The 26,423-nt window shown below is 42.3% G+C and overlaps 1 protein-coding gene across 1 annotated transcript in view; it reads right to left on the bottom strand.

The window, feature by feature from the left end:
* The window catches only part of LOC309554234 (phospholipid scramblase 1-like), a 241,264-nt gene that overhangs the window by 46,728 nt on the left and 168,113 nt on the right, over positions 1-26,423 (bottom strand). The window contains exon 2 of the mRNA XM_082255871.1: positions 3,100-3,257. Coding sequence (XP_082111997.1) covers positions 3,100-3,246 — 147 coding nt within the window. The 5' untranslated portion in view covers positions 3,247-3,257. The remainder of the gene's footprint in view (positions 1-3,099; positions 3,258-26,423) is intronic.

Genomic DNA, 26,423 nt, shown 5'->3' with positions numbered 1-26,423 from the left:
AGGAACAAAGAGGGACAATTAAGGAACATAGAGGGTCAACTGAGGGACAACTAAGGAACAAGTTATGACAACTAAGGAACAAGTTATGACAACTGAGGAATAAAGGACAACTGAGGAACAAAGAGGGAAAACTGGGGGAAAAAAAGGAAAAACTGGAAAACAAAGAGGGACAACTAAGGAACATAGAGGGGCAGTTGAGAAACAAAGAGGAACAGCTGAGGAACAAAGAGGGACAACTAAGGAACAAAAAGGGACAACTAAAGAACAAAGAGGGAAAGCTAAGGAACAAAGAAGGACAACTAATGAACAAAGAAGGAAAACAAACTAACAAAGAGTACAACTGAAGAACAAAGAGGGACAACTAAGGAACAAAGAAGGACAACTGAGAAACAAAGAAGGACAAATGAGGAACAAAGAGAGGTAACTAAGGAACAAAGAGGGACAATTAAGGAACAAAGAGGGTTAACTGAGGGACAACTAAGGAACAAGGTATGACAACTGAGGAACAAAGAAGGACAGCTAAGGAACAAATAAGGAAAACTGAGGAACAAAGAGGGAAAACTGAGAAAAAAAAGGAAAAATTGGAAAGCAAAGAGGGACAACTGAGAAACATAGAGGGGAAACTGAGGAACAAAGATGGAAACCTAAAGAACAAAGAAGGGGAACAAAGTACAACTGAGGGAAACTGAACAAAGAGGGACAACTGAGGAACAACTGAGGAACAAATAGGGACAGAGGAGTGATGAGTTGGGTTCCAAAGATGGGTACTTGGGAGCTATGCACCCAGGGCTGGCACCAGCATAAGGCCACTTAGGTGACCACCTTAGGGAGCCAGGATAAGGAGCACCTTCCCCTGTGTAGACCAAAATCCTCACCCTGCCTGTGTCTCAGCAGCCTGTCACCTTCCTCTGTATTAGTTCAGTGCTGGGCATAGTGAAAGGCACCGCTCTGCTCACTGCTTGCTCACTTCCTCGGCAGCACATAGGATTGAACAGGTTTCAATCCCACCAACATCAGCAAACTCCTAGCTCCAGTCCAAGACTTCACAGATGTTGCTATGCTGGATGGAGCGGTAGCCTTCCCAGGCCCCACCAGTTAATCCACTTTCACAATTGTACAATTGGAGCTCGTGATTGGGGGGGTGCCAGGTATTTGCTGGAAGGGGCGTGCAGAAGAGCGTTGCTATGTGTGCCAGGCTGTGCACTTACTCAGCCAAGAACCAGGCTTCCTGCTCGCTATTTTTGAATCACTCCTCTTCCCACCACTGTGTACCCTGAGCAGTGCCAGATTCCAGAGCATGTGTCTTAACAAACCCCTCACCAGACACTGGTAGGGAGACTCTCCACTGTGTGCTCTGTAAGAGGCTGGTGTGAACCCTCAGCTGTGACTAAAGCCTCGTACACACGCAATGATTGTTGGCCGACCGATCGGCCGTCTTTTGTCCAGTGTTGTTGTGTTGGTTGAAATGTGCTCTAGACTTGCATTGGACTTTTGTTGGCCAACAAAAACCAACTTCAGAAGTGATGTCATGTGATGGTTTACTTTTCTTCTCTGAGCATGCCCAGTCTTGCTCATCAGATTTTTGTCTGCTGAAATCTGTACTGACTGACGAACAATCGGCCGTTCTGTTGACGGCCAACAAACATTTTATAGCATGCACACCAGATTTTATTCGGCCAAAAAGTCGCAGTCGGTTGTCGGAAGCATCATACTAACAAGCCAACAATCGGCCGATCAGACGTTGGCCGAACATTCACGGCTTTACAGTGTCCACATTGTACCAAAGAACTTAGCTCATGTTTATTAGAAAGGATGTTAAGTGTAAAAAGGACAGAAGTTGTAAGAGTTAAATCATTTGTGAATGGAAGCTACAGAATCCTTCAACACCCATATAGAAAAGACAGAAAACACAGATCATATAGGAGAAAGCTACATCATTAAAGATAAGGCCATATATATAGTATAATATTATATATTATACTATATATATGGCCTTATCTTTAATGGTTTGGCTTTCTCCTATATGATCTGTGTTTTCTGTCTTTTCTATATGGGTGTTGAAGGATTCTGTAGCTTCCATTCACAAATGATTTAACTCTTACAACTTCTGTCCTTTTTACACTTAACATCCTTTCTAATAAACATGAGCTAAGTTCTTTGGTACAATGTGGACACTGTAAAGCCGTGAATGTTCGGCCAACGTCTGATCGGCCGATTGTTGGCTTGTGATTCAGAAAATGAAGTACAGAAGTCATTTTTCTCCTTCATTGATGTGCACTGATGAGGCGGCACTGATGGGCCTTGATAGGCACGGATAGGCTGCACTGATAGGCCACACTGATAGGCACTAATAAGGTGGCACTGATAAGTCGGCACTGGTGGGCACTGATAGGTGGCACTGATGGGTGGCACCGAAGGGCACTGCTAGGTAGCACTGAAGGGCAATAATAGGTGGCACTGACAGATGGCACTGATAGGTGGCACTCATGGGAACTGATGGGCACTAATAGGTGGCACTGGGCACTGATGGGTGGCACTGCTGGGCACTGATAGGTGGCACTGGTGGGCACTGGTAGGTGGCACTAGCCTGCACTGGTAGGTGGCGTTGGTGGGCACTGATGGGCACTGGTAGGTGGCTCTGGCCTGCACTGGTAGTTGGCACTGGTGGGCACTGTTAGGTGGCACAGTTGCTCTTCCTCTTTGGAATTGATGTCCCTCTGACAGCAGCCGCTGACAGTGTAAGGAGAAAAAAAAAGCTGATCGCCGGCTACTGTTTACATCACGTGATCAGCTGTCATTGGCTGACAGCTGATCATGTGGTAAGGGGCCGGGGCTGGCCCCTTACTCTGATCTGTGATCAGCCAACTCTCGTGGACTCACTAATCTAAGAGCAAAGCGCACATTCCGCAGGAAGCGTGCAGGCAGCTTGTGCACGGGAGGACATACATGGACGCCCTCCCGGCAATTAAGGTCCGTGCTGTAGCAGTCTTTCAGCTATAGCGCGGGGGGGGGGGGGGGAGTTAGAGAAGGAACAGGTAGCATGGAAGTAGCAGACACCTAATAATAGAAGATCATACACATTACAAGGAATGATCTCACCTGTAACAGCCTTTGGAGCCCTGGAGGGACCCCTTTTACCAGTGCACTTTCTCCGGTGTATGAGGACATCGGGTAACTCTCGGGAGGGGCGGTGGTTGTGATGGCTGCATAATTAGGGGGAGGGTCCTGATATCCTTGTTTCTGCATTGTAATCGTTTCTGAGAAAAAAAAAAACATATTATAGTGATATTGAAACCATGAATGATGAAAAACCAAGCAGACTATCTCCCTCACAGCCCACAGAAGTGGTGGAAAAAGGGACTGACCAATACACATGTCTTTGGACACCGGAGATTTGGCAATGTCTATGACCCTTACCAACCGGAGACTGGGCAACACACAAATGGTAAAGCAGGAAGAACTGGCCAACATTGATAATGGAGGCTCATTGACTGGGCACTTTGTTTTATTATTATGAGCTAGGCAACACCTGTAACCCACAATCACCATGGACTGGGCATCTGCATAAATTATCACATGCGGAAAATAAAGTCCAATTCAGGCCCGAAGGGACCCCGCACTTTTTTTTTTTTTTTTTACATTCAGCTGTCAGCGGGTAACCTGCTGAGAGCTGATGAGTCATCCGTTGTTAAGGACACAGCTGCAAGCTTCCCGGCCTCCTCCTTAGCAACCAGCTCAATGCGGTATTAAATAATACGGTAATTACTGCTAAATCAAACAAATACCGCATTCAGTATTTAACGCAAAATTCCTAATAAATTGAACACTTGCACAATTGTTAGTGCATGTGCTATTTTACCGCATTTTATTAGCTTTTATTTAACGCTTGGTGATTTAACGCCATTGTTTATAAACATTGATCAGACGGGAGATAGAGAGATACAAAGTAACATTGTTTATAAACATTGATCAGACGGGAGATAGAGAGATACAAAGTAACATTGTATATAAACATTGATCAGACAGGAGATAGAGAGATACAAAGTAACATTGTTTATAAACATTGATCAGACAGGAGATAGAGAGATACAAAGTAACATTGTTTATAAACATTGATCAGACAGGAGATAGAGAGATACAAAGTAACATTGTTTATAAACATTGATCAGGCGGGAGATAGAGAGATACAAAGTAACATTGTTTATAAACATTGATCAGACAGGAGATAGAGAGATACTAAGTAACATTGTATATAAACATTGATCAGACAGGAGATAGAGAGATACAAAGTAACATTGTTTATAAACATTGATCAGACAGGAGATAGAGAGATACAAAGTAACATTGTTTATAAACATTGATCAGACAGGAGATAGAGAGATACAAAGTAACATTGTTTATAAACATTGATCAGACAGAAGATAGAGAGATACAAAGTAACATTGTTTATAAACATTGATCAGCTAGAGATAAATACAGAAAGGAGAGTATTGACTTTACAAGGCCAACAATCCCGTTTACAAGACACTTGGACAGGATGGATATACTACTCACAGGAAATTTCTGATATATAACTAGGCTGAGATAAGTCTCTATATGGGCGAAATGTTAACATCACTGCCCATAAGTTTTACTTATGAATACAGACTACGGGAAGAATATGAGAATTCTTTTTTTTTTGTTCTCTTTTTCTTTCCTCTCTAACGATTTTATTTAGACACATAGAAAATGAGCCCAGAACGGTTGATACTTGTAGTGAATGAATAATAAATGTATAAAATTGATCGTAGGCTCTTATTGCTACCATTTATTCTCCTGTGGATCTTCTTAGTTGAGGGGAGGGATTTCAGGTTTTTTTTTTTTTTGCTGTTTTTCTTGTTTATTTTTTAAACCACAGAGATGAAACATAGGGGAACTTTCCCTTTTAATGGGTCCCTTATAAGGAGGGCCTCTCTTCTTGCAATTTTTTTTGTTTTTTATTCACTCTTCACAATGTTGAAACACAGAGGGCTTTTTTTTTTTTTCCTCACTGTTATGGTTTCATTTGTTTTTTGTTTTTCCTTTTTATTTTCTAATCACAGAGATGAAACACGGGGGACTTTTCCCTCTTAATGGGTCCCTTATAAGGAAGGACTCTTTTTTTTTTTTTGTTAATTTTTTGGTTTTTATCCACCCTACACATTGATGAAGCACAGAGGGGGTCTTTTTTTCTCTCTCTCTCTCTCTCTCTCCCCGGAGATATTAACCACTTTACCACCGGAGGATTTTGCTGTCTTACGTCCAGGCCACTTTTTGCGATTCGGCACTGTGCGAATTTAACCGCCTTAGCGGTAATCCCGAGCGTGACTCGGGGTTGATTTTTCATTGCAGGAGCGGTAACCCCGAGTCACGCTCGGGGTGGATTGCAGAGAGCGCAGCGGAGCTTCTCTTACCTTATCCTGGCGATCCAGCGATGATCTCTCATTGCTGCGAACGCCAGCCGAGAGTCCCGCCGCTCCTCCGTCCCTCCGTCGGTACGATCACTTCCTAGTTCCGTTCCCTGCAGCAGCAATGCTGCATGGGAGCGGAACTAGGGAGGGAAATTCAAAAAAAAAAAAAAAAAAAAAACGTTGCACAAAACACACTTTATATTATATTATATATATATAAAATTATATTATTGATTCAATTATAATTCATGCGTTATATATTATATATATATACACACACACACATATCTATATATAATATATAATGCATGAATTATAATCTAATCAATAATATAATTTTATTATATATTAAATAATAAAATAATATTATTGATTCGATTATAATTCATGCGTTTGTGTTTCAAATTTATCACATCTGGGATGTCTACTAGAGTCTTGTTTTGGTCAGGTTTAAGTCAGTAATTACTAAGAATTATAGGCCTATAATACATAACGCCAAATTTCCATGAAAAGAATTGTACCGCTTTTGGTATGTAATTCCAGACATAATCATACCGCCAGGGAGGTTAACGGACAGTTGCGAGGTCATGCGATGCCGTACCCAAACAAAATTTACGACCTTTTTTTCCCACAAACAGAGCTTTCTTTTGGTGATATTTGATCACCTGTGCAATTTTTACTTTTTGCGCTATAAACAAAAAAACTGCGTAAATTTTGAAAAAAATAACAATATTTTTCACATATTTTTATATGAAATTCCCCCCCAAAAAAATGTAAAAATCAAATTTTTTTAAAATTTTTGGCCAATTTGTTTTCTGCTACCTATGTTTGGTAAAAAAAAAATCACAATAAACGTATTTTGATTGGTTTGCGCAAAAGTTATCGCGTTTACTAACTAAGGGAAAGATTTCTGTCATTTTTGGTGTTTTTTTTTTTTTAACGAGTAATGGCGGCGATCTGCGATTTTTTTTTTTGCGGGACTGCGACATTGCGGCGGACAGATCGGACCTTTGACTGACATTTTTGACACTTTTGGGGGTACCAGTGACATTACTACAGTAATCAGTGCTATACATATGCACTGTTACTGTAAAAATGACACTGGCAGGGAAGGGGTTAGCTTTATTGGAGAGGGAGGGGTTAATGTATGCCTGGTGCTTACTGACGTGTGTGGGGGGAGGTGACTGTGTGACACAGGGACAGATCGCATGTTCAGCTATGCTGAATCCTGTAATCTGTCACTGTCTGTCACTTAGGAGATCCGCCCGCTCCTTTTACACAAGCGGGCGGATCTCCACACTCGATTCCCCGACGATCGGGGAAGAGCAGTGGTGATCACCGCCTCTCCTCCCCAGGCGTGCGCGCGCCGCCTAGAAGGGGGAGGGTCTGCCGACGTAGGTCTACGTCGTCAGACCTACAAGAGCCACTTTGCCGCAGTAGTATCAACGTGAGCAGCAGTAAAGTGGTTAATGTAGAGAGGAAGAAGGAGATATCTCCCAAAAAAGAGCTATAATGCCCTGACAGAGGTTCTCACCCCTTGCCACTCCATCAAGGAAGGATCTTTATGGATCGTATTGTTGTATATAAAAAGGTCTGCCATAACAGGAAGAAATACAGTATGATTGGGTGTGGGGGATGTGGAATGTTCCTCCTCTCTGATAGGGGGAAAATCTTGATGTGCCCGACTCGAAATGGCAAACAAAGTGAGGTTTCATCTATCTTAAGACGCACCTCAAAGCCAACCACCGTATTACAGCATACCTATACATATCTATATTTCGCTCTCAGCCCCCCCCCCCCTTTTTTTTTTTTCCCTTTCCTCTCTACATATCTACCCTCCGTCTTTCCCCCTCTTCTCATCTAACCTTAATTTTCTCTTTCTGTATATTCCTTTTATGCCTCCTTTAATTCTGAAAATTCAATGAGGACAGCTGGAGTGGGCCGAGGAAAGTCTGACATGATGTTACTCCAACAAAGCAAGAATATGTGTTCTTACACGTAGCTTGTGGAGGCATCTTGTGACACTAGTTACAAAATTCATTAAGGCTCCGTTCACATGTAGGCGTTTTGGGGCGTTTTTGGGGAGTTTTTCTAAAAAAATCGCAGTAAAAATCGCGGTAAAAACCGCGCGAAAACGCTACGCTCAGGTGTGAATGTAGCCTAATGTTTGTATCACTTTAACTCATTATTTGTTGTTTATCTATTTTTTGGTGTTTGATGTGTATGTTAATGCCCGTCCATCTGTCTTTGTTTAAATAAATAACATATTTGAAAAAAAAACCAACAAAGACGGTGTGGGTTGAAACTTTCAGTGAATGTGGATGGAGATGCGATCAGTGCCCTGATTGATACACTAATCGATAAATAATAATAAAATAGGTGTGATCAGTGTGCTAATCTGATTTAATAATCAATAGGTAATAGGAATAAATAAACTTTTAGCGAATGTAGATGATAATAATCATAAATATTGATATTATAATAATAATAATAATAATAATAATAATATATATATGATATTATAATAATAATAATAATAATATATATATGATATTATAATAATAATAATAATAATAATAAAAAAATAGGTATGATCAGTGTCCTAATCTGATTTAATTATTAATAGGTAATAGGAATAAATAAACTCTCGGCGAATGTGGATGAAGATGTGATCAGTGCTCTGATTGATACACTAATCGATAAATATTAATAAAATAGGTGTGATCAGTGTCCTAATCTGATTTAATAAACAATAGGTAATAGGAATAAATAAACTTTTAGCGAATGTGGATGATAATAATCATAACTATTGATATAATAATAATAATAATAATAATAATAATAATAATAATAATAATAATAATATATATATATATATATGATATAATAATAATAATAATAATAATAATATATATTTGATATAATAATAATAATAATAATAATAATAATAATAATAAGAAGAAGAAGAAGAAGAAGAAGAAGAAGAAGAAGAAGAAGAATAAAATAGGTATGATCAGTGTCCTAATCTGATTTAATAATCAATAGGTAATAGGAATAAATAAACTTTTAGCGAATGTGGATGATAATAATCATAAATATTGATATAATAATAATAATAATAATAATAATAATAATAAAATAGGTATGATCAGTGTCCTGATCTAAATTTAATTATTAATAAGTAATAGGAAAAAATAAACTCTCGGCGAATGTGGATGAAGATGTGATCAATTCCCTGATTGATACACTAATTGATAAATAATAATAAAATAGGTGTTATCAGTGTCCTAATCTGATTTAATAATCAGTAAGTAATAGGAATAGATAAACTTTCAGCGAATGTGGATGATAATAATAATAAATATTGATATAATAATAATACGTATATATGATAGAATAATAATAATAATAATAATAATAATAATAATAATAAAATAGGTATGATCAGTATCCTAATCTGATTTAAATTTGAATAAGTAATAGGAATAAATAAACTCTCAGTGATTGTGGATGGAGATGCGTTCAGTGCCCTGATTGATACAATAATCAATAAATAATAATATTATTAATAAAATAAGTGTGATTGGGGTCCTAATCTGATTTAATTATCAATAAATAATAAGAACAAGTAAACTCTCAGTGAATGTGGATAGAGAAATGTCATCAGTGTCCTGATCAATACAAGTATCAATAAGTAAGAAAAAATAAATAAACTCCCAGTAAATGTGGATGGAGATGTGATCACTTTCCTGACTGATACAATAATCAATACGTAATAATAATAAAATAAACTCTCAAGGAATGTAGATAGAAATGTGATCAATGCAGCAATTATAAGTATTAAGAATAAAATAAATTATCATTAAATTTGGATTGTGATGTGATCAATGTCTTGATCAATACAGCAATAAATACGTAATAGGAATAAAACCAAACTCTCAGTGAATATGGATTATGATGTAATCAATGTCCTGACAGATACAATAATTAATAAGTATTAAAAATAAAATAAGCTCTCGGTGAATGTGGATGGAGATGTCATCAGTATGATCAATACAATTATCAATAAGTGATAAGAAAAAAATAAACTCTCAGTGATGGAGATGTGATCGGTTTCCTGACTATTACAATAATCAATAAGTAATAATAATAAAATAAACTCTCAATGAATGTAGATAGAGATGTGATCAATGTCCTGATCATTACAATTATTAAATAATAAGAATAATATAAATTATCATTGAATTTGGATGGCGATGTGATCGATGTCCTGATCAATACAGTTAATAAGTAATAAGAATAAAATAAATTATGATTTAATTTGGATGGGGATGTGATCAGTGCCCTGACTGATACAATAAATAATAATAGTCATAATAAAATTAGTGTGATCAGTGTCCTAATCTGATTTAGTTATCAATAAATATCAAGAATAAATAAACTCTCAGTAAATGTGGCTAGAGATGTCATCAGTGTCCTGATCAATACAAGTTTCAATAATTAATAAGAAAAAAAAAATAATCTCTCAGTAAATGTGGATGTAGATGTGATCACTTTCCTGACTGATACAATAATCAATACGTAAAAATAATAAAACAAACTCTCAATGAATGTAGATAGAGATGTGATCAATGCAACAATTATAAGTAATAAGAATAAAATAAATTATCATTAAATTTGGATCGTGATGTGATCAATGTCTTGATCAATACAGCAATAAATACGGAATAGGAATAAAGCAAAACTCTCAGTGAATATGGATGGTGATGTAATCAATGTCCTGACAGATAAAATAATTAATAAGTATTAAAAATAAAATAAGCTCTCGGTGAATGTGGATGGAGATGTCATCAGTATGATAAATACAATTATCAATAAGTGATAAGAAAAAAATAAACTCTCAGTGATGGAGATGTGATTGGTTTCCTGACTAATACAATAATCAATAATTAATAATAATAAAGTAAACTCTCAATGAATGTAGATAGAGATGTGATCATTGCAACAATTAATAAATAATAAGAATAAAATGAATTATCATTAAATTTGGATGGTGATGCGATCAATGTCTTGATCAATACAGCAATAAATACATAATATGAATAAAATAAACTTTCAGTGAATATGGATGGTGATGTAATCAATGTCCTGACTGGTACAATAATCAATATGTAATAAGAATAAAATAAGCTCTCAGTGAATGTGGATGGAGATGTTATCAGTGTCCTGACCAATACAATAATCAATAAGTAATAAGAATAAAAAAAATCTCAGTAATAATAAATAAGTAATACAAAAAATTAAATATCAGTGAATGTGGACGGAGATGTGATCAATGTCTTGATTGATACAATATCCAACAAGTAAATAAAAATAAAATAAACTATCAGTGAATGGAGATAGTGATGCGATCAATGTACTAATTAATAAAATATTAGGCAATAAGAATAAAATACATTTTCACTAATAATCAATAAATAATAAAAGAAATAAACTATTAGTGAATGGGGATGGTGATGTGATCAATGTCCTGATCAATGCAGCAATCAATAAGTATTAGGAATAAAAAAACTCTCAGAGAATGTGGATGAAGATGTGATCAGTATCCTGATCAATAAAACATTAGGTAATAAGAATAAAATAAACTTTCACTAATAATCAATAAATAATATAAGAAATAAAATATTAGTGAATGGGGATGGTGATGTGATCAATGTCCTGATCAATACAGCAATCAATAAGTATTAGGGAAAAAAAGGCTCTCAGTGAATGTGGATGAAGATGTGATCAATATCCTGATCAATAAAATATTAGGCAATAAGAATAAAATAAACTTTCACTAATAATCAATAAATAATAAAAGAAATAAACTATTAGTGAATGGGGAGGGTGATGTGATCAATATCCTGATTGATACAATATTCAACAAGTAATTAAAAATAAAATAAACTATCAGTGAATGGAGATGGTGATGCGATCAATGTCCTGATTAATAAAATATTAGGCAATAAGAATAAAATAAACTTTCACTAATAACCAATAGATAATAAAATAAATAAACCATTAGTAAATGGGGATGGTGATGTGATCAATGTCCTGATCAATACAGCAATCAATAAGTATTAGGAATAAAATAAGCTCTCAGTGAATGTGGATGAAGATGTGATCAATATCCTGATCAATAAAATATTAGGCAATAAAAATAAAATAAACTTTCACTAATACTCAATAAATAAATAAATAAATAAAAATAAACTATTTGTGAATGGGGATGGTGATGTGATCAATATCCTGATCAATACAGCAATCAATAAGTATTTGGAATAAAAAAGCCTCTCAGTGAATGTGGATGAAGATGTGATCAGTATCCTGATCAATAAAATATTAGGCAATAAGAATAAAATAAACTTTCACTAATAACCAATAAATAAAAAAATAAACTATTTGTGAATGGGGATGGTGATGTGATTAATGTCCTGATCAATACAGCAATCAATAAGTATTAGGAATAAAATAAGCTCTCAGTGAATGTGGACGAAGAAGTGATCAGTATCCTGATCAATACAATTATAAATAAATAATACGAATATGAATTAATTAAGAACATAATAAGAATAGAAAAAATTCTCAGTGAATATAGATGGAGATGTCATCAATGTCCTGATCAATACAATAACCAATAAGTAATAAGAATGATGTAAAAGGCGCTATCAGATCAGAAAATGTAATAATAAAGTAACAGAAAAGAGTAAACATGACAGCTGCAGCTCTTAGTTCGGTCTACCAGATGGCTGAATAAGGAAGTAAAGAGGATAGATAAATGGAGCTGCGCTGATCCAAAACATCGAATAACAGCAGCAGGGAAGTAGAAACTCTCAGCATAAATGAAATAAATACACAAAATACTAAATATAAATATAATATAAAGTGACTTGAGTGCAGAAAACGCAGCTGGCAGTGATAAACTGTAAGCGTTCTCTATAAAGTGTCTCCAGTGCCAAAGGATACAAGTAATGTGCAGATATAGTGACTACAATAAAATGCAATAATCAGGACTGGGTAGTAGCAATCTCAAAACCCAAGGCTAAAAAACAATAATCAATAATTCCATAAAACAATATAAAAATCAATAGATGATATGCCTCAGTGAATCAATGTTGGCGAGAAGTGATAAGTGACGTATAAATAAATTACACCAGGTGTCAAATAAATATAATATGCAAAGAACAGAAACTCAGTCCGGTATAAATCAGTGGATCATAAAAGAATCGCACCATAAAACATCATAAATGAAGTGGGTGTGCAATCTTGTGAACATCTCCAGGGGTGGTAATATTAATAGTGGTAGTGATCGGTGATATAACAAGGACGCAATTCTTCTGGGTGTGCTACACCCTTACCTTACAGGTTACAGCAAAAACGGAAGCCAGGGGAGGTCTCCTGACCATCCAGTAGACATCCAGAGAGGGGTGATTAAATAATGGGGTGCCCGAGTATCCAAGGATACCATATCTGTGGCTTGAAATTCCGGTGATCAAATGGCCTTCCAGGGGTGGTAATCTTAATAGTGGTGGTGATCGGTGATATAACAAGGACGCAATTCTTCTGGGTGTGCTACACCCTTACCTTACTGCTGTAAGGTTACAGCAAAAACGGAAGCCAGGGAGGTCTCCTGACCATCCGGTAGACATCCAGAGAGGAGTGATTAAATAATGGGGTGCCCGAGTATCCAAGGATACCATCTGTGGCTTTGAATCCCGGGGATCAAATGGCCTTCCAGTTGGGTACAGGGCATCCTAGGAGCTCTCCGGATGGGATGCGGGACTTCCAGGCTTTCCTACATCACGACGCGTATCGTCATGGACGTAGGCAAACCTGGAAGTGCAGCAAACGCGGACAGCTTGGAGTAAGGGGGGCGGGGGGTACAGGGCGTCCTAGGAGCTCTCCGGATGGGATGCGGGACGAAAAAGAGAGGCTCTCCTTGTGCAGTATTTCTATACAGTGTTTATTAAAAATAGTAGCAACTTACATTTGCAGTAGATAAAAATCAGCGACAGAAGAAGCCGGGGTTCATACTCCGACGAGCCATCCACGTTTGCCGCACTTCCGGGTTCGCCTACGTCTGTGACGATACGCGTCGAGACGTAGGCATCCGGGGAGCTCCTAGGATGCCCTGTACCCCCCCCCCTGGAAGGCCATTTGATCACCAGGATTCCAAGCCACAGATAGTATCCTTAAGGTAAGGGTGTAGCACAAATGGCCTTCCAGGGGGGTACAGCGCGTCCTAGGAGCTCTCCGGATGGGATGCGGGACTTCCAGGTTTGCCTACGTCTCAACGCATATCGTCACGGACGTAGGCAAACCCGGAAGTGCGGCAAATGTGGACAGCTTGGAGTTAGGGGGTTGGGGGGTACAGGGCGTCTTAGGAGCTCTCCGGATGGGATGCGGGACTTCCGGGTTTGCCTACGTCTCGACGCATATCGTCACGGACGTAGGCGAACCCAGAAGTGCGGCAAACGTGGACGGCTTGGAGTAAGAACCCCGGCTTCTTCTGTCGCTGATTTTTTTCTACTGCGAATGTAAGTTGCTAATATTTTTAATAAACACTGTATGGAAATACTGCGCAAGGAGAGCCTCTCTTTTTTGCCCCGCATCCCATCCGGAGAGCTCCTAGGACGCCCTGTACCCTCCCCTGGAAGGCCATTTGATCACCGGGATTCCAAGCCACAGATGGTATCCTTGAATACTCATGCACCCCATTAATTAATCACCCCTCTCTGGATGTCTACCGGATGGTCAGGAGACCTCCCCTGGCTTCCGTTTTTGCTGTAACCTTACAGCAGTAAGGTAAGGGTGTAACACAAATGGCCTTCCAGGGGTGTACAGCGTACCCTAGGAGCTCTCCGGATGGGATGCGGGACGTCCGGGTTTTCCTACGTCTCGACGCGTATCGTCACGGACGTAGGCAAACCCGGAAGTGCGGCAAACGTGGACGGCTTGGAGTTAGGGGGGTTGGGGGGTACAGGGCGTCTTAAGAGCTCTCTGGATGGGATGCAGGACGTCTGGGTTTTCCTATGTCTCAACGCGTATCGTCACGGACGTAGGCAAACCCGGAAGTGCGGCAAACGCGGACGGCTTGGAGTAAGAACCCCGGCTTCTTCTGTCACTGATTTTTATCTACTGCGAATGTAAGATGCTAATATTTTTAATAAACACTGTATGGAAATACTGCACAAGGAGAGCCTCTCTTTTTTGGCCCGCATCCCATCCGGAGAGCTCCTAGGACGTCCTGTACCCTCCCCTGGAAGGCCATTTGATCACCGGGATTCCAAGCCACAGATGGTATCCTTGAATACTGGGGCTTCCTATTAATTAATCACCCCTCTCTGAATGTCTACCGGATGGTCAGGAGACCTCCGCTGGCTTCCGTTTTTGCTGTAACCTTACAGCAGTAAGGTAAGGGTGTAGCACACCCAGAAGAATTGCGTCCTTGTTATATCACCGATCACCACCACTATTAATATTACCACCCCTGGAGAGGTTCACTAGCACTCTGTGGGAAAAAAAACATCATTCACAAGATTGCACACCCACTTCATTTATGATGTTTTATGGTGCGATTATTTTATGATCCACCAATTTATACTGCACTGAATTTCTGTTCTTTGCATATTATATTTATTTGACACCTGGAGTAATTTATTTTACGTCACTTATCACTTCTCACAAACATTGATTCACTGAGGCATGTCATCTATTGATTTTTATATAGTTTTATGGAATTATTGATTATTGTTATTTAGCCTTGGGTTTTGAGATTGCTACTACCCAGTCCCGATTATTGCATTTTATTGTAGTCACTATATCTGCACATTACTTGGCATCCTTTGGCACTGGAGACACTTTATAGAGAACGCTTACAGTTTATCACTGCCAGCTGCGTTTTCTGCACTCAAGTCACTTTATATTATATTTATATTTAGTATTTTGTGTATTTATTTCATTTATGCTGAGAGTTTCTACTTACCTGCTGCTGTTATTCAACGTTTTGGATCGGCGCAGCTCCATTTATCTATCCTAATAAGTAATAAGAATAAAGGGACTTACATAGTGTGGAGTATGAATCTTGGAGGAATTGATCAATGCCTGGAGAAGGTGGAAGTTGATTTCTACACGGAAGAGATCAGAGGAGTAGGAGAACAGAGGATGGAGAGAGGAGGTGATCAGAGGAGGAGGAGTTCAGAGGGGGAGGAGTCACATGTAAAGGTGAGGATCTTACAATAGGTGGGACTCCCCGGATTGGGCAGAGGATATCAGAGGAAGGAATACAGAATTTTCCAAACAACATAGTTGCCAACATCTTAAAAAAAAAGTTTTCTGGACGCCTGTTGTCCAGCAAGCCCCTGCAGGCAAAGAATGTACTTTAATTAGGGGCGGGTCATTCATTTAAAATGGGAGTGGCTCTACAACAGTTATATCATTAACCCATTGTTACAATTGAATTGTAGGATATTGTATACATAGGAAGATCCTAGATCATGATGAGGACGGGCACACAGCCAAGAAGGTACGGTGGTGCCACCGTGGTATCAGCTGGTTGGGTCGAAGGTATTTGTAGTAAACCAAGCCATGGGAATTTCTGGAACAGTTGCTTGTGCGCTCCTGTTTGTAGTGATGTAAGTCCCCATGGAGTGCCATCTGAGTGCTGGGATTGTGAAAGGTCTGCAGCTCCCAGAGGAGGGGGGGCAGTGGGAGAGGCATGGATACACAGCACATGTGCTGCAAACCTCTTACTCAAACAATGAGCTTTAATGAGTCACATGGGAGACTCTGACTCACACAACACTCATAATACAATAAAACTCTCCCATTACATAATGTACACCTCAAAGAAGAATTCCAGCAAATAGTCAGTGACGTCTTATCAACCTGCAAATGTCCGTACCATAATGCCTTGGTAGAAGTGTGTCATTTATTATAGAGCATTAATAGCACTATGGGGAGTAATATGAAATGTACAACAAAGCCTAGGAGTGCAAAACACACAGTGCAGGGTTCAGGAGTGCATAGGTCTCAGGAGTATATAACGTGAAGGGTTCAGGAGTGCCAAATGCACAGGGTGAAGGGCTCAGGAGTGTATAATGCATAGTATGCAGGGTTCAGGAGTGCATATAGCACACGGTGCCGGGCTTAGGGGTGCATAATACACAGGGTGCGAGGCTCAGGAGTGTATAATGCACAGGGTGCAGGGTTTAGGAGTGCATAATACACAGCGTGCAGGGTTCAAGAGTGCATAATGCACAGGACACAGGGCTCAGGAGTGCATAATGCACAGGGCGCAGCGTTCAGGAATGCATAATGCACAGGGCCTAAGGCTCAGGAGTGTATAAAGTATAGGGCGCAGGGCTCAGGAGTGCATAATGCACAGGGTGCAGGGCTCAAGAGTGCATATTGCACCGGGCGCAGGGCTCAGGAATGCACAATGCACAGAGCGCAGGGCTAGGGAGTGTATAATACACAGGACTTAGAACTGCATAATGCACATTATGCAGGACTCAGGAGTGCATAATGCACAGGGCTCAGGAGTGTGAAATGCAGCGGATGCAGGGTTTAGGAGTATATAATGTAGAGGGTTTAGGGTTTAGGAGTGTATAAATCACAGGGCTCAGGACCGCATAATGCACAGTATGCAGGGCTCAGGAGTGAATAATGCACAGGGTGCAGGGTTCAAGAGTGCCTAATGCACAGGACACAGGGCTCAGGAGTGCATAATGCACAGGGTGCAGGGCTCTGGAGTGCATAATGCAGTCGGTGCAGGGCTCAGGTGTAAAAAATGCACAGGGCTCAGGAGTGCATAATGTACAGTATGTAGGGCTCTGGAGTGCATAATGCTCAGGACACAGGGTGCAGGAGTGCATAATGCACAGGCCTCAGGAGTGCATAATGCACATTATGCAAGGCTCAGGAGTGCATAATGCACAGGGCTCAGGAGTGTGTAATGCAGAGGTTACAGGGTTTAGGGGTGTATAATGTAGAGGATGCAGGGCTCCGAAGTGTAAAAAACACAGGGCTCAGGACTGCATAATGCACAGTATGCAGGGCTCAGGACTGCATAATGCACAGTATGCAGGGCTCAGGAGGGAATAATGCACAAGACACAGGGCTCAAGAGTGCACATTGCACAGGGCGCAAGGCTCGGGAGTGTATAATGCAGTGGGTGCATGGTCCAGGAGTGCATAATGCACGGGGTGTGAGGCTCAGCAGTGTATAATGCACAGAGTGCAGGGTTTAGGAGTGCATAATGCACAGTGTGCAGGGTTCAAGAGTGCATAATGCACAGGACGCAGGGCTCAGGAGTGCATAATGCACAGGGCGCAGCATTCAGGAATGCATAATACACAGGGCCTAAGGCTCAGGAGTGTATAAAGCATAGGGCGCAGGGCTCAGGAGTGCATAATGCACAGGGTGCAGGGCTCAAGAGTGCATATTACACAGGGCGCAGGGCTCAGGAGTGCATAATGCACAGAGCGCAGGGCTCAGGAGTGCATAATGCACAGGACGCAGGGCTCAGGAGTGCATGATGCACAGGACACAAGAGCGTATAATACACAGGGCTCAGAACTGCATAATGCACAGTATGCAGGGCTCCAGAGTGATTATTGCGCAGGGCCCAGGAGGGCATATTTCATAGGGTGCAGAGCTCTGGAGTGCATAATGCACAAGGTGCAGGGCTCTGGAGTGCATAATGCAGAGGATGCAGGGTTTAGTAGTGCATAATGCACAGGGAACAGGTCTTAGGCGTGCATAATGTACAGGACGCAGAGTTTAGGAGTGCATAATGCACAGGGCTCGGGAGTGTATAATACACAGGGATTAGAACTGCATAATGCACATTATGCAGGGCTCAGGAGTGCATATTGTACAGGGCTCAGGAGTGTGTAATGCAGAGGGTGCAGGGTTTAGGTGTGTAAAATGTAGAGGGTGCAGGGTTTAGGAGTGTATAAATCACAGGGCTCAGGACTGCATAATGCACAGTATGCAGGGCTTAGGAATGAATAATGCACAGAGTGCAGGGCTCAAGAGTACAAAATGCACATGACGCAGGGCTCAGAAGTGCATAATGCACAGGACACAGGGTTTAGGAGTGCATAATGCACAGGGTGCAGAGCTCTGGAGTGCATATTACACAAGGTGCAGGGCTCAGGAGTGTATAATGCACAGGACGCAGGGTTTTGGAGTGCATAATGCACAGGGCACAGGGCTTAGGAGTACATAATGAGCAGGACGCAGAGTTTAGGAGTGCATAATGCATAGGGCGCAGGGCTCAGGAGTGCATAATGCGAAGGGCTCAAGAGTGCAAAATGCATAGCGCACAGGGCTAGGGGGTGTATGATACACAGGGCTTAGAACTGCATAATACACATTATGCAGAGCTCAGGAGTGCATAATGCACAGGGCTCAGGAGTGTGTAATGCAGAGGGTGCAGGGTTTAGCAGCGTATAATGTAGAGGGTGCAGGGTTTAGGAGTGTATAAATCACAGAGCTCAGGACTGCATAATGCACAGTATGCAGGGCTCAGGAGTGAATAATGCACAGGGTGCAGGGCTCAAGAGGGCATAATGCACAGGATGCAGGGCTCAGGAGTGCAAAATGCACAGGGTGCAGGGCTCAGGAGTGCATGATGCACAGGGCACAGGGCTCGTGGAGTGTATAATACACAGGGCTTAGAACTGCATAATGCACATTATGCAGGGCTCAGGAGTGCATAATGCACAGGGCTCAGGAGTGTGTAATGCAGCAGATGCAGGGTTTAGGAGTGTATAATGTAGAGGGTACAGGGTTTAGGAGTGTATACATCACAGGGCTCAGGAACGCATAATGCACAGTATGCAGGGCTCTGGATTACATAATGCACAGGGTGCAGGGCTCTGGAGTTCATAATGCAGTGGGTGCAGGGCTCAGGTGTAAAAAATGCACAGGGATCAGGAGTGCATAATGTACAGTATGTAGGGCTCTGGAGTGCATAATGTTCAGGACACAGGGTTCAGGAGTGCATAATGCACAAGCCTCAGGAGTGCATAATTCACAGTGTGCAGGGCTCAGGAGTGTATAATGCAGAGGTTGCAGGGTTTAGGGGTGTATAATGTAAAGGATGCAGGGCTCCGAAGTGTAAAAAACACAGGGCTCAGGACTGCATAATGCAAAGTATGCAGGGCTCAGGAGTGAATAATGCACAAGACACAGGGCTCAAGACACAGGGCGCAAGGCTCGGGAGTGTATAATGCAGAGGGTGCAGGGCTCAGGAGTGAAAAATGCACGCGGCTCAGAAGTACATAGTGCAGAGGGTACGGGGCTCAGGAGTGCATAATGCACAGGGTGCAGGGCTCAGGAGTGTAAATTACAGAGGGTTCAGGATTTAGGAGTGTATAATGTAGAGGGTGTAGGGCTCAGGAGTGTATAATGCACAGGGTGCAGGATTTAGGAGTGTATAATGTAGAGGGTGCAGGTCTCAGGAGTGAATTATGCACCAGGCTCGGGAGTGCATATTGCACAGGGCACAGGAGTATATAATGCAGAGGGTTCTGGATTTAAGAGCATATAATGTACAGGGTGCAGGATTTTAGAGAGTATAATGTAGAGGGTGCAGGGCTCAGGAGTGTAATATGCACCGGGTGCAGGATTTAGGAGTGCATAATGTAGAGGGTGCAGGGCTCAGGAGTATAACATGCACAGGGCTCAGGAGTGCATATTGCACAGGGCACAGGGCATAGGAGTGCATAATGCACAGGGTGCAGGGCTCAGGAGTGTATAATGCAGAGGGTTCAGGATTTAGGAGTGTATAATGTAAAGGGTGCAGGATTTAGGAGTGTATATTTTAGAGGGTGCAGGGCTCAGCAGTGTATAATACACAGTATACAGGGCTCAGAAGAGAATAATGCACAGGGTGCAGGGCTCAGGAATGTATAAAGCACAGTGCTCAGGACTCAATAATGCACAGGATGCAGGACTCAGGAGTGTATCGTGCACAGGGTGCAGGGATCAGAAGTGCATAATGCACAGGGTGCAGGGCTCAGGAGTGAATAATGTGAAATTCACAGGTCTCAGGGGTTAATAATGCACAGGGTGCAGGGATCAGAAGTGCATAATGCACCAGGCACAGGTCTCAGAAGTGTATCATGCATAAGGTGCAGGGATCAGAAGTGCATAATGCACAGGGCACAGGTCTCAGGAGTGTAGCATGCACAGGGCTCGGGAGTGTAGCATGCACATGGTGCAGGGCTCAGGAGTGTAGCATGTACATGGTGCAGGGCTCAGGAGAGTATCATGCACAGGGTGCAGGATTCAGGAGGGAATCATGCACAGGGCACAGGGCTCAGGAGTGCATAATGCACAGGGTACAGCTCACAGAAGTGTATCATATACAGGGTGCAGGGGTGAGAAGTGCATAATGCACAGGGCACAGGTCTCAGGAGTGTAGCATGCACAGGGCTCAGGAGTGCATAATGCACAGGGTACAGCTCTCAGGAGTGTATCATATACAGGGTGCAGGGGTGAGAAGTGCATAATGCACATGGCACAGGTCTCAGGAGTGTAGCATGCACAGGGCTCACGAGTAGTGTTGAGCGAACACGGACTGTATTATTCGTGTTCGTACCGAATAATTGGATTTTTGTTACCCGAACACGAACACGGACACTTTACTGTATATTCGCTTAAAAATCCGTGTTCGGTCGTTTTATTTCCGGGTTTTGCATGCTTTGGCGCTCTTTTCATGGCGGGCTTTCAACAGCCAATCAACAATCGTATAACTGGTGTGCCTTAAGCCATCCCAGCCATGCCTGCAAATGTCTCAGTAGCTGTGATTGGCCGTCTGAAGCATGTGACCAAGTCTTTATAAGTTCGAGGCAGCCGCAGCGGCGTCATTATGCTGCTTAGATCAGGGACAGAGCACACATCAACGTGCTGGCTGCTGATTAGGGAAAGACAGGCAGGAAAAAACCATTTGTGTCCGGATAGAATTGAGGGACAGGTCGGAGTGTTTAGGCAGGGCGAGTTGTAGGCATTTTAGGGATAGAGTCTGCTGAATTATAGGGTCAGTGTGTTCTACAAACTACAATCGATATTGCTGTGTGGGGTGGGGTCTGCACTTAGTTCTCCTGATCTACGATCTCTTCTCAATCCTGTTAGGGACAGAGTCTGCTGAATTTTAGGGAAAGTGTGTTCTACAAACTACAATCGATATTGCTGTGTGGTGTGGGATAGGAGATAGGCAGGTGTCAGTGATCCACATCCATTTTTCTGTGTGTGGGCTGCAGTGAACACAATCTTTTTGGGGTGCAGTGAACACAATCCTTTTGGAGTGCAGTGAACAAAATCTTTGTGGGGTGCAGTGAACAAAACCTTTGTGGGGGTACAGTGAACACAATCTTTGTGGGGTGCAGTGAAGACAATCCTTGTGGGGTGCAGTGAAGACAATCCTTGTGGGGTGCAGTGAACAAAATCTTTGGGGGGTACAGTGAACACAATCTTTGTGGGGTGCAGAGAAGACAATCCTTGTGGGGTGCAGTGAACAAAATCTTTGGGGGGGTAAAGTGAACACAATCTTTGTGGGGTGCAGTGAACAAAACCTTTGTGGGGTGCAGTGAACACAATCTTTGTGAGGTGCAGTGAAGACAATCCTTGTGGGGTGCAGTGAAGACAATCCTTGTGGGGTGCAGTGAACAAAATCTTTGGGGGGTACAGTGAACACAATCTTTGTGGGGTGCAGTGAACAAAACCTTTGTGGGGTACAGTGAACACAATCTTTGTGGGGTGCAGTGAACAAAACCTTTGTGGGGTACAGTGAACACAATCTTTGTGGGGTGCAGTGAAGACAATCCTTTTGGAGTGCAGTGAACACAATCTTTGTGGGGTACAGTGAACACAATCTTTGTGGGGTGCAGTGAACAAAACCGTTGTGGGGTACAGTGAACACAATCTTTGTGGGGTGCAGTGAACACAATCTTTGTGGGGTGCAGTGAACAAAACCTTTGTGGGGTGCAGTGAACACAACCTTTGTGGGGTACAGTGAACACAATCTTTGTGGGGTGCAGTGAACAAAACCTTTGTGGGGTACAGTGAACACAATCTTTGTGGGGTACAGTGAACACAATCTTTGTGGGGTGTAGTGAACAAAACCTTTGTGGGGTACAGTGAACACAATCTTTATGGGGTGCAGTGAACAAAACCTTTGTGGGGTACAGTGAACACAATCTTTGTGGGGTGCAGTGAAGACAATCCTTTTGGAGTGCAGTGAACAAAATCTTTGTGGGGTACAGTGAACACAATCTTTGTGGGGTGCAGTGAACAAAATCTTTGTGGGGTACAGTGAACACAATCTTTGTGGGGTGCAGTGAAGACAATCCTTGTGGGGTGCAGTGAAGACAATCCTTGTGGGGTGCAGTGAAGACAATCCTTGTGGGGTGCAGTGAACAAAATCTTTGGGGGGTACAGTGAACACAATCTTTGTGGGGTGCAGTGAACAAAACCTTTGTGGGGTACAGTGAACACAATCTTTGTGGGGTGCAGTGAACAAAACCTTTGTGGGGTACAGTGAACACAATCTTTGTGGGGTGCAGTGAAGACAATCCTTTTGGAGTGCAGTGAACACAATCTTTGTGGGGTACAGTGAACACAATCTTTGTGGGGTGCAGTGAACAAAACCTTTGTGGGGTACAGTGAACACAATCTTTGTGGGGTGCAGTGAACACAATCTTTGTGGGGTGCAGTGAACAAAACCTTTGTGGGGTGCAGTGAACACAACCTTTGTGGGGTACAGTGAACACAATCTTTGTGGGGTGCAGTGAACAAAACCTTTGTGGGGTACAGTGAACACAATCTTTGTGGGGTACAGTGAACACAATCTTTGTGGGGTGCAGTGAACAAAACCTTTGTGGGGTACAGTGAACACAATCTTTGTGGGGTGCAGTGAACACAATCTTTGTGGGGTGCAGTGAACAAAACCTTTGTGGGGTACAGTGAACACAATCTTTGTGGGGTGCAGTGAAGACAATCCTTTTGGAGTGCAGTGAACAAAATCTTTGTGGGGTACAGTGAACACAATATTTGTGGGGTGCAGTGAACAAAATCTTTGTGGGGTACAGTGAACACAATCTTTGTGGGGTGCAGTGAAGACAATCCTTGTGGGGTGCAGTGAAGACAATCCTTGTGGGGTGCAGTGAACAAAATCTTTGGGGGGTACAGTGAACACAATCTTTGTGGGGTGCAGTGAACACAATCTTTGTGGGGTACAGTGAACACAATCTTTGTGGGGTGCAGTGAACAAAACCATTGTGGGGTACAGTGAACACAATCTTTGTGGGGTGCAGTGAAGACAATCCTTTTGGAGTGCAGTGAACACAATCTTTGTGGGGTACAGTGAACACAATCTTTGTGGGGTGCAGTGAACAAAACCTTTGTGGGGTGCAGTGAAGACAATCCTTGTGGGGTGCAGTGAAGACAATCCCTGTGGGGTGCAGTGAACAAAATCGTTGGGGGTACAGTGAACACAATCTTTGTGGGGTGCAGTGAACAAAACCTTTGTGGGGTACAGTGAACACAATCTTTGTGGGGTGCAGTGAACAAAACCTTTGTGGGGTACAGTGAACACAATCTTTGTGGGGTGCAGTGAAGACAATCCTTTTGGAGTGCAGTGAACACAATCTTTGTGGGGTACAGTGAACACAATCTTTGTGGGGTGCAGTGAACAAAACCTTTGTGGGGTACAGTGAACACAATCTTTGTGGGGTGCAGTGAACACAATCTTTGTGGGGTGCAGTGAACAAAACCTTTGTGGGGGTACAGTGAACACAATCTTTGTGGGGTGCACTGAAGACAATCCTTGTGGGGTGCAGTGAACAAAATCTTTGGGGGGTACAGTGAACAAAACCTTTGTGGGGTGCAGTGAAGACAATCCTTGTGGGGTGCACTGAAGACAATCCTTGTGGGGTGCAGTGAACAAAATCTTTGGGGGGTACAGTGAACACAATCTTTGTGGGGTGCAGTGAAGACAATCCTTTTGGAGTGCAGTGAACACAATCTTTGTGGGGTACAGTGAACACAATCTTTGTGGGGTGCAGTGAACACAATCTTTGTGGGGTGCAGTGAAGACAATCCTTGTGGGGTGCAGTGAAGACAATCTTTGTGGGGTGCAGAGAAGACAATCCTTTTGGGGTGCAGTGAACACAATCTTTGTGGGGTACAGTGAACACAATCTTTGTGGGGTGCAGTGAACACAATCTTTGTGGGGTGCAGTAAACAAAACAAAAGGGGGGTGCAGTGAACACAATCTTTGTGGGGTGCAGTGAAGACAATCCTTGTGGGGTGCAGTGAAGACAATCCTTGTGGGGTGCAGTGAACAAAATCTTTGGGGGGTACAGTGAACACAATCTTTGTGGGGTGCAGTGAACAAAATCTTTGTGGGGTACAGTGAACACAATCTTTGTGGGGTGCAGTGAACAAAACCTTTGTGGGGCACAGTGAACACAATCTTTGTGGGGTGCAGTGAAGACAATCCTTTTGGAGTGCAGTGACACAATCTTTGTGGGGTACAGTGAACACAATCATTGTGGGGTGCAGTGAACAAAACCTTTGTGGGGTACAGTGAACACAATCTTTGTGGGGTGCAGTGAACACAATCTTTGTGGGGTGCAGTGAACAAAACCTTTGTGGGGTGCAGTGAACACAACCTTTGTGGGGTACAGTGAACACAATCTTTGTGGGGTGCAGTGAACAAAACCTTTGTGGGGTACAGTGAACACAATCTTTGTGGGGTACAGTGAACACAATCTTTGTGGGGTGCAGTGAACAAAACCTTTGTGGGGTACAGTGAACACAATCTTTGTGGGGTGCAGTGAACAAAACCTTTGTGGGGTACAGTGAACACAATCTTTGTGGGGTGCAGTGAAGACAATCCTTTTGGAGTGCAGTGAACAAAATCTTTGTGGGGTACAGTGAACACAATCTTTGTGGGGTGCAGTGAACAAAATCTTTGTGGGGTACAGTGAACACAATCTTTGTGGGGTGCAGTGAAGACAATCCTTGTGGGGTGCAGTGAAGACAATCCTTGTGGGGTGCAGTGAACAAAATCTTTGGGGGGTACAGTGAACACAATCTTTGTGGGGTGCAGTGAACACAATCTTTGTGGGGTGCAGTGAAGACAATCCTTTTGGAGTGCAGTGAACACAATCTTTGTGGGGTACAGTGAACACAATCTTTGTGGGGTGCAGTGAAGACAATCCTTGTGGGGTGCAGTGAAGACAATCCTTGTGGGGTGCAGTGAACAAAATCTTTGGGGGGTACAGTGAACACAATCTTTGTGGGGTGCAGTGAACAAAACCTTTGTAGGGTACAGTGAACACAATCTTTGTGGGGTGCAGTGAAGACAATCCTTTTGGAGTGCAGTGAACACAATCTTTGTGGGATACAGTGAACACAATCTTTGTGGGGTGCAGTGAACAAAACCTTTGTGGGGTGCAGTGAACAAAACCTTTGTGGGGTACAGTGAACACAATCTTTGTGGGGTGCAGTGAACACAATCTTTGTGGGGTGCAGTGAACACAACCTTTGTGGGGTACAGTGAACACAATCTTTGTGGGGTGCAGTGAACAAAACCTTTGTGGGGTACAGTGAACACAATCTTTGTGGGGTGCAGTGAACAAAACCTTTGTGGGGTACAGTGAACACAATCTTTGTGGGGTGCAGAGAAGACAATCCTTTTGGGGTGCAGTGAACACAATCTTTGTGGGGTACAGTGAACACAATCTTTGTGGGGTGCAGTGAACACAATCTTTGTGGGGTGCAGTGAACAAAACCTTTGTGGGGTGCAGTGAACACAATCTTTGTGGGGTGCATTGAAGACAATCCTTGTGGGGTGCAGTGAAGACAATCCTTGTGGGGTGCAGTGAAGACAAACAATCCTTGTGGGGTGCAGTGAACAAAATCTTTGGGGGGTAC

Source organism: Pelophylax lessonae, assembly GCF_965119305.1.
Source record: "Pelophylax lessonae genome assembly, chromosome: 4".
In the NCBI taxonomy this organism is placed as follows: domain Eukaryota; kingdom Metazoa; phylum Chordata; class Amphibia; order Anura; family Ranidae; genus Pelophylax; species Pelophylax lessonae.
This window is presented reverse-complemented; position numbering and strand designations above follow the sequence as displayed.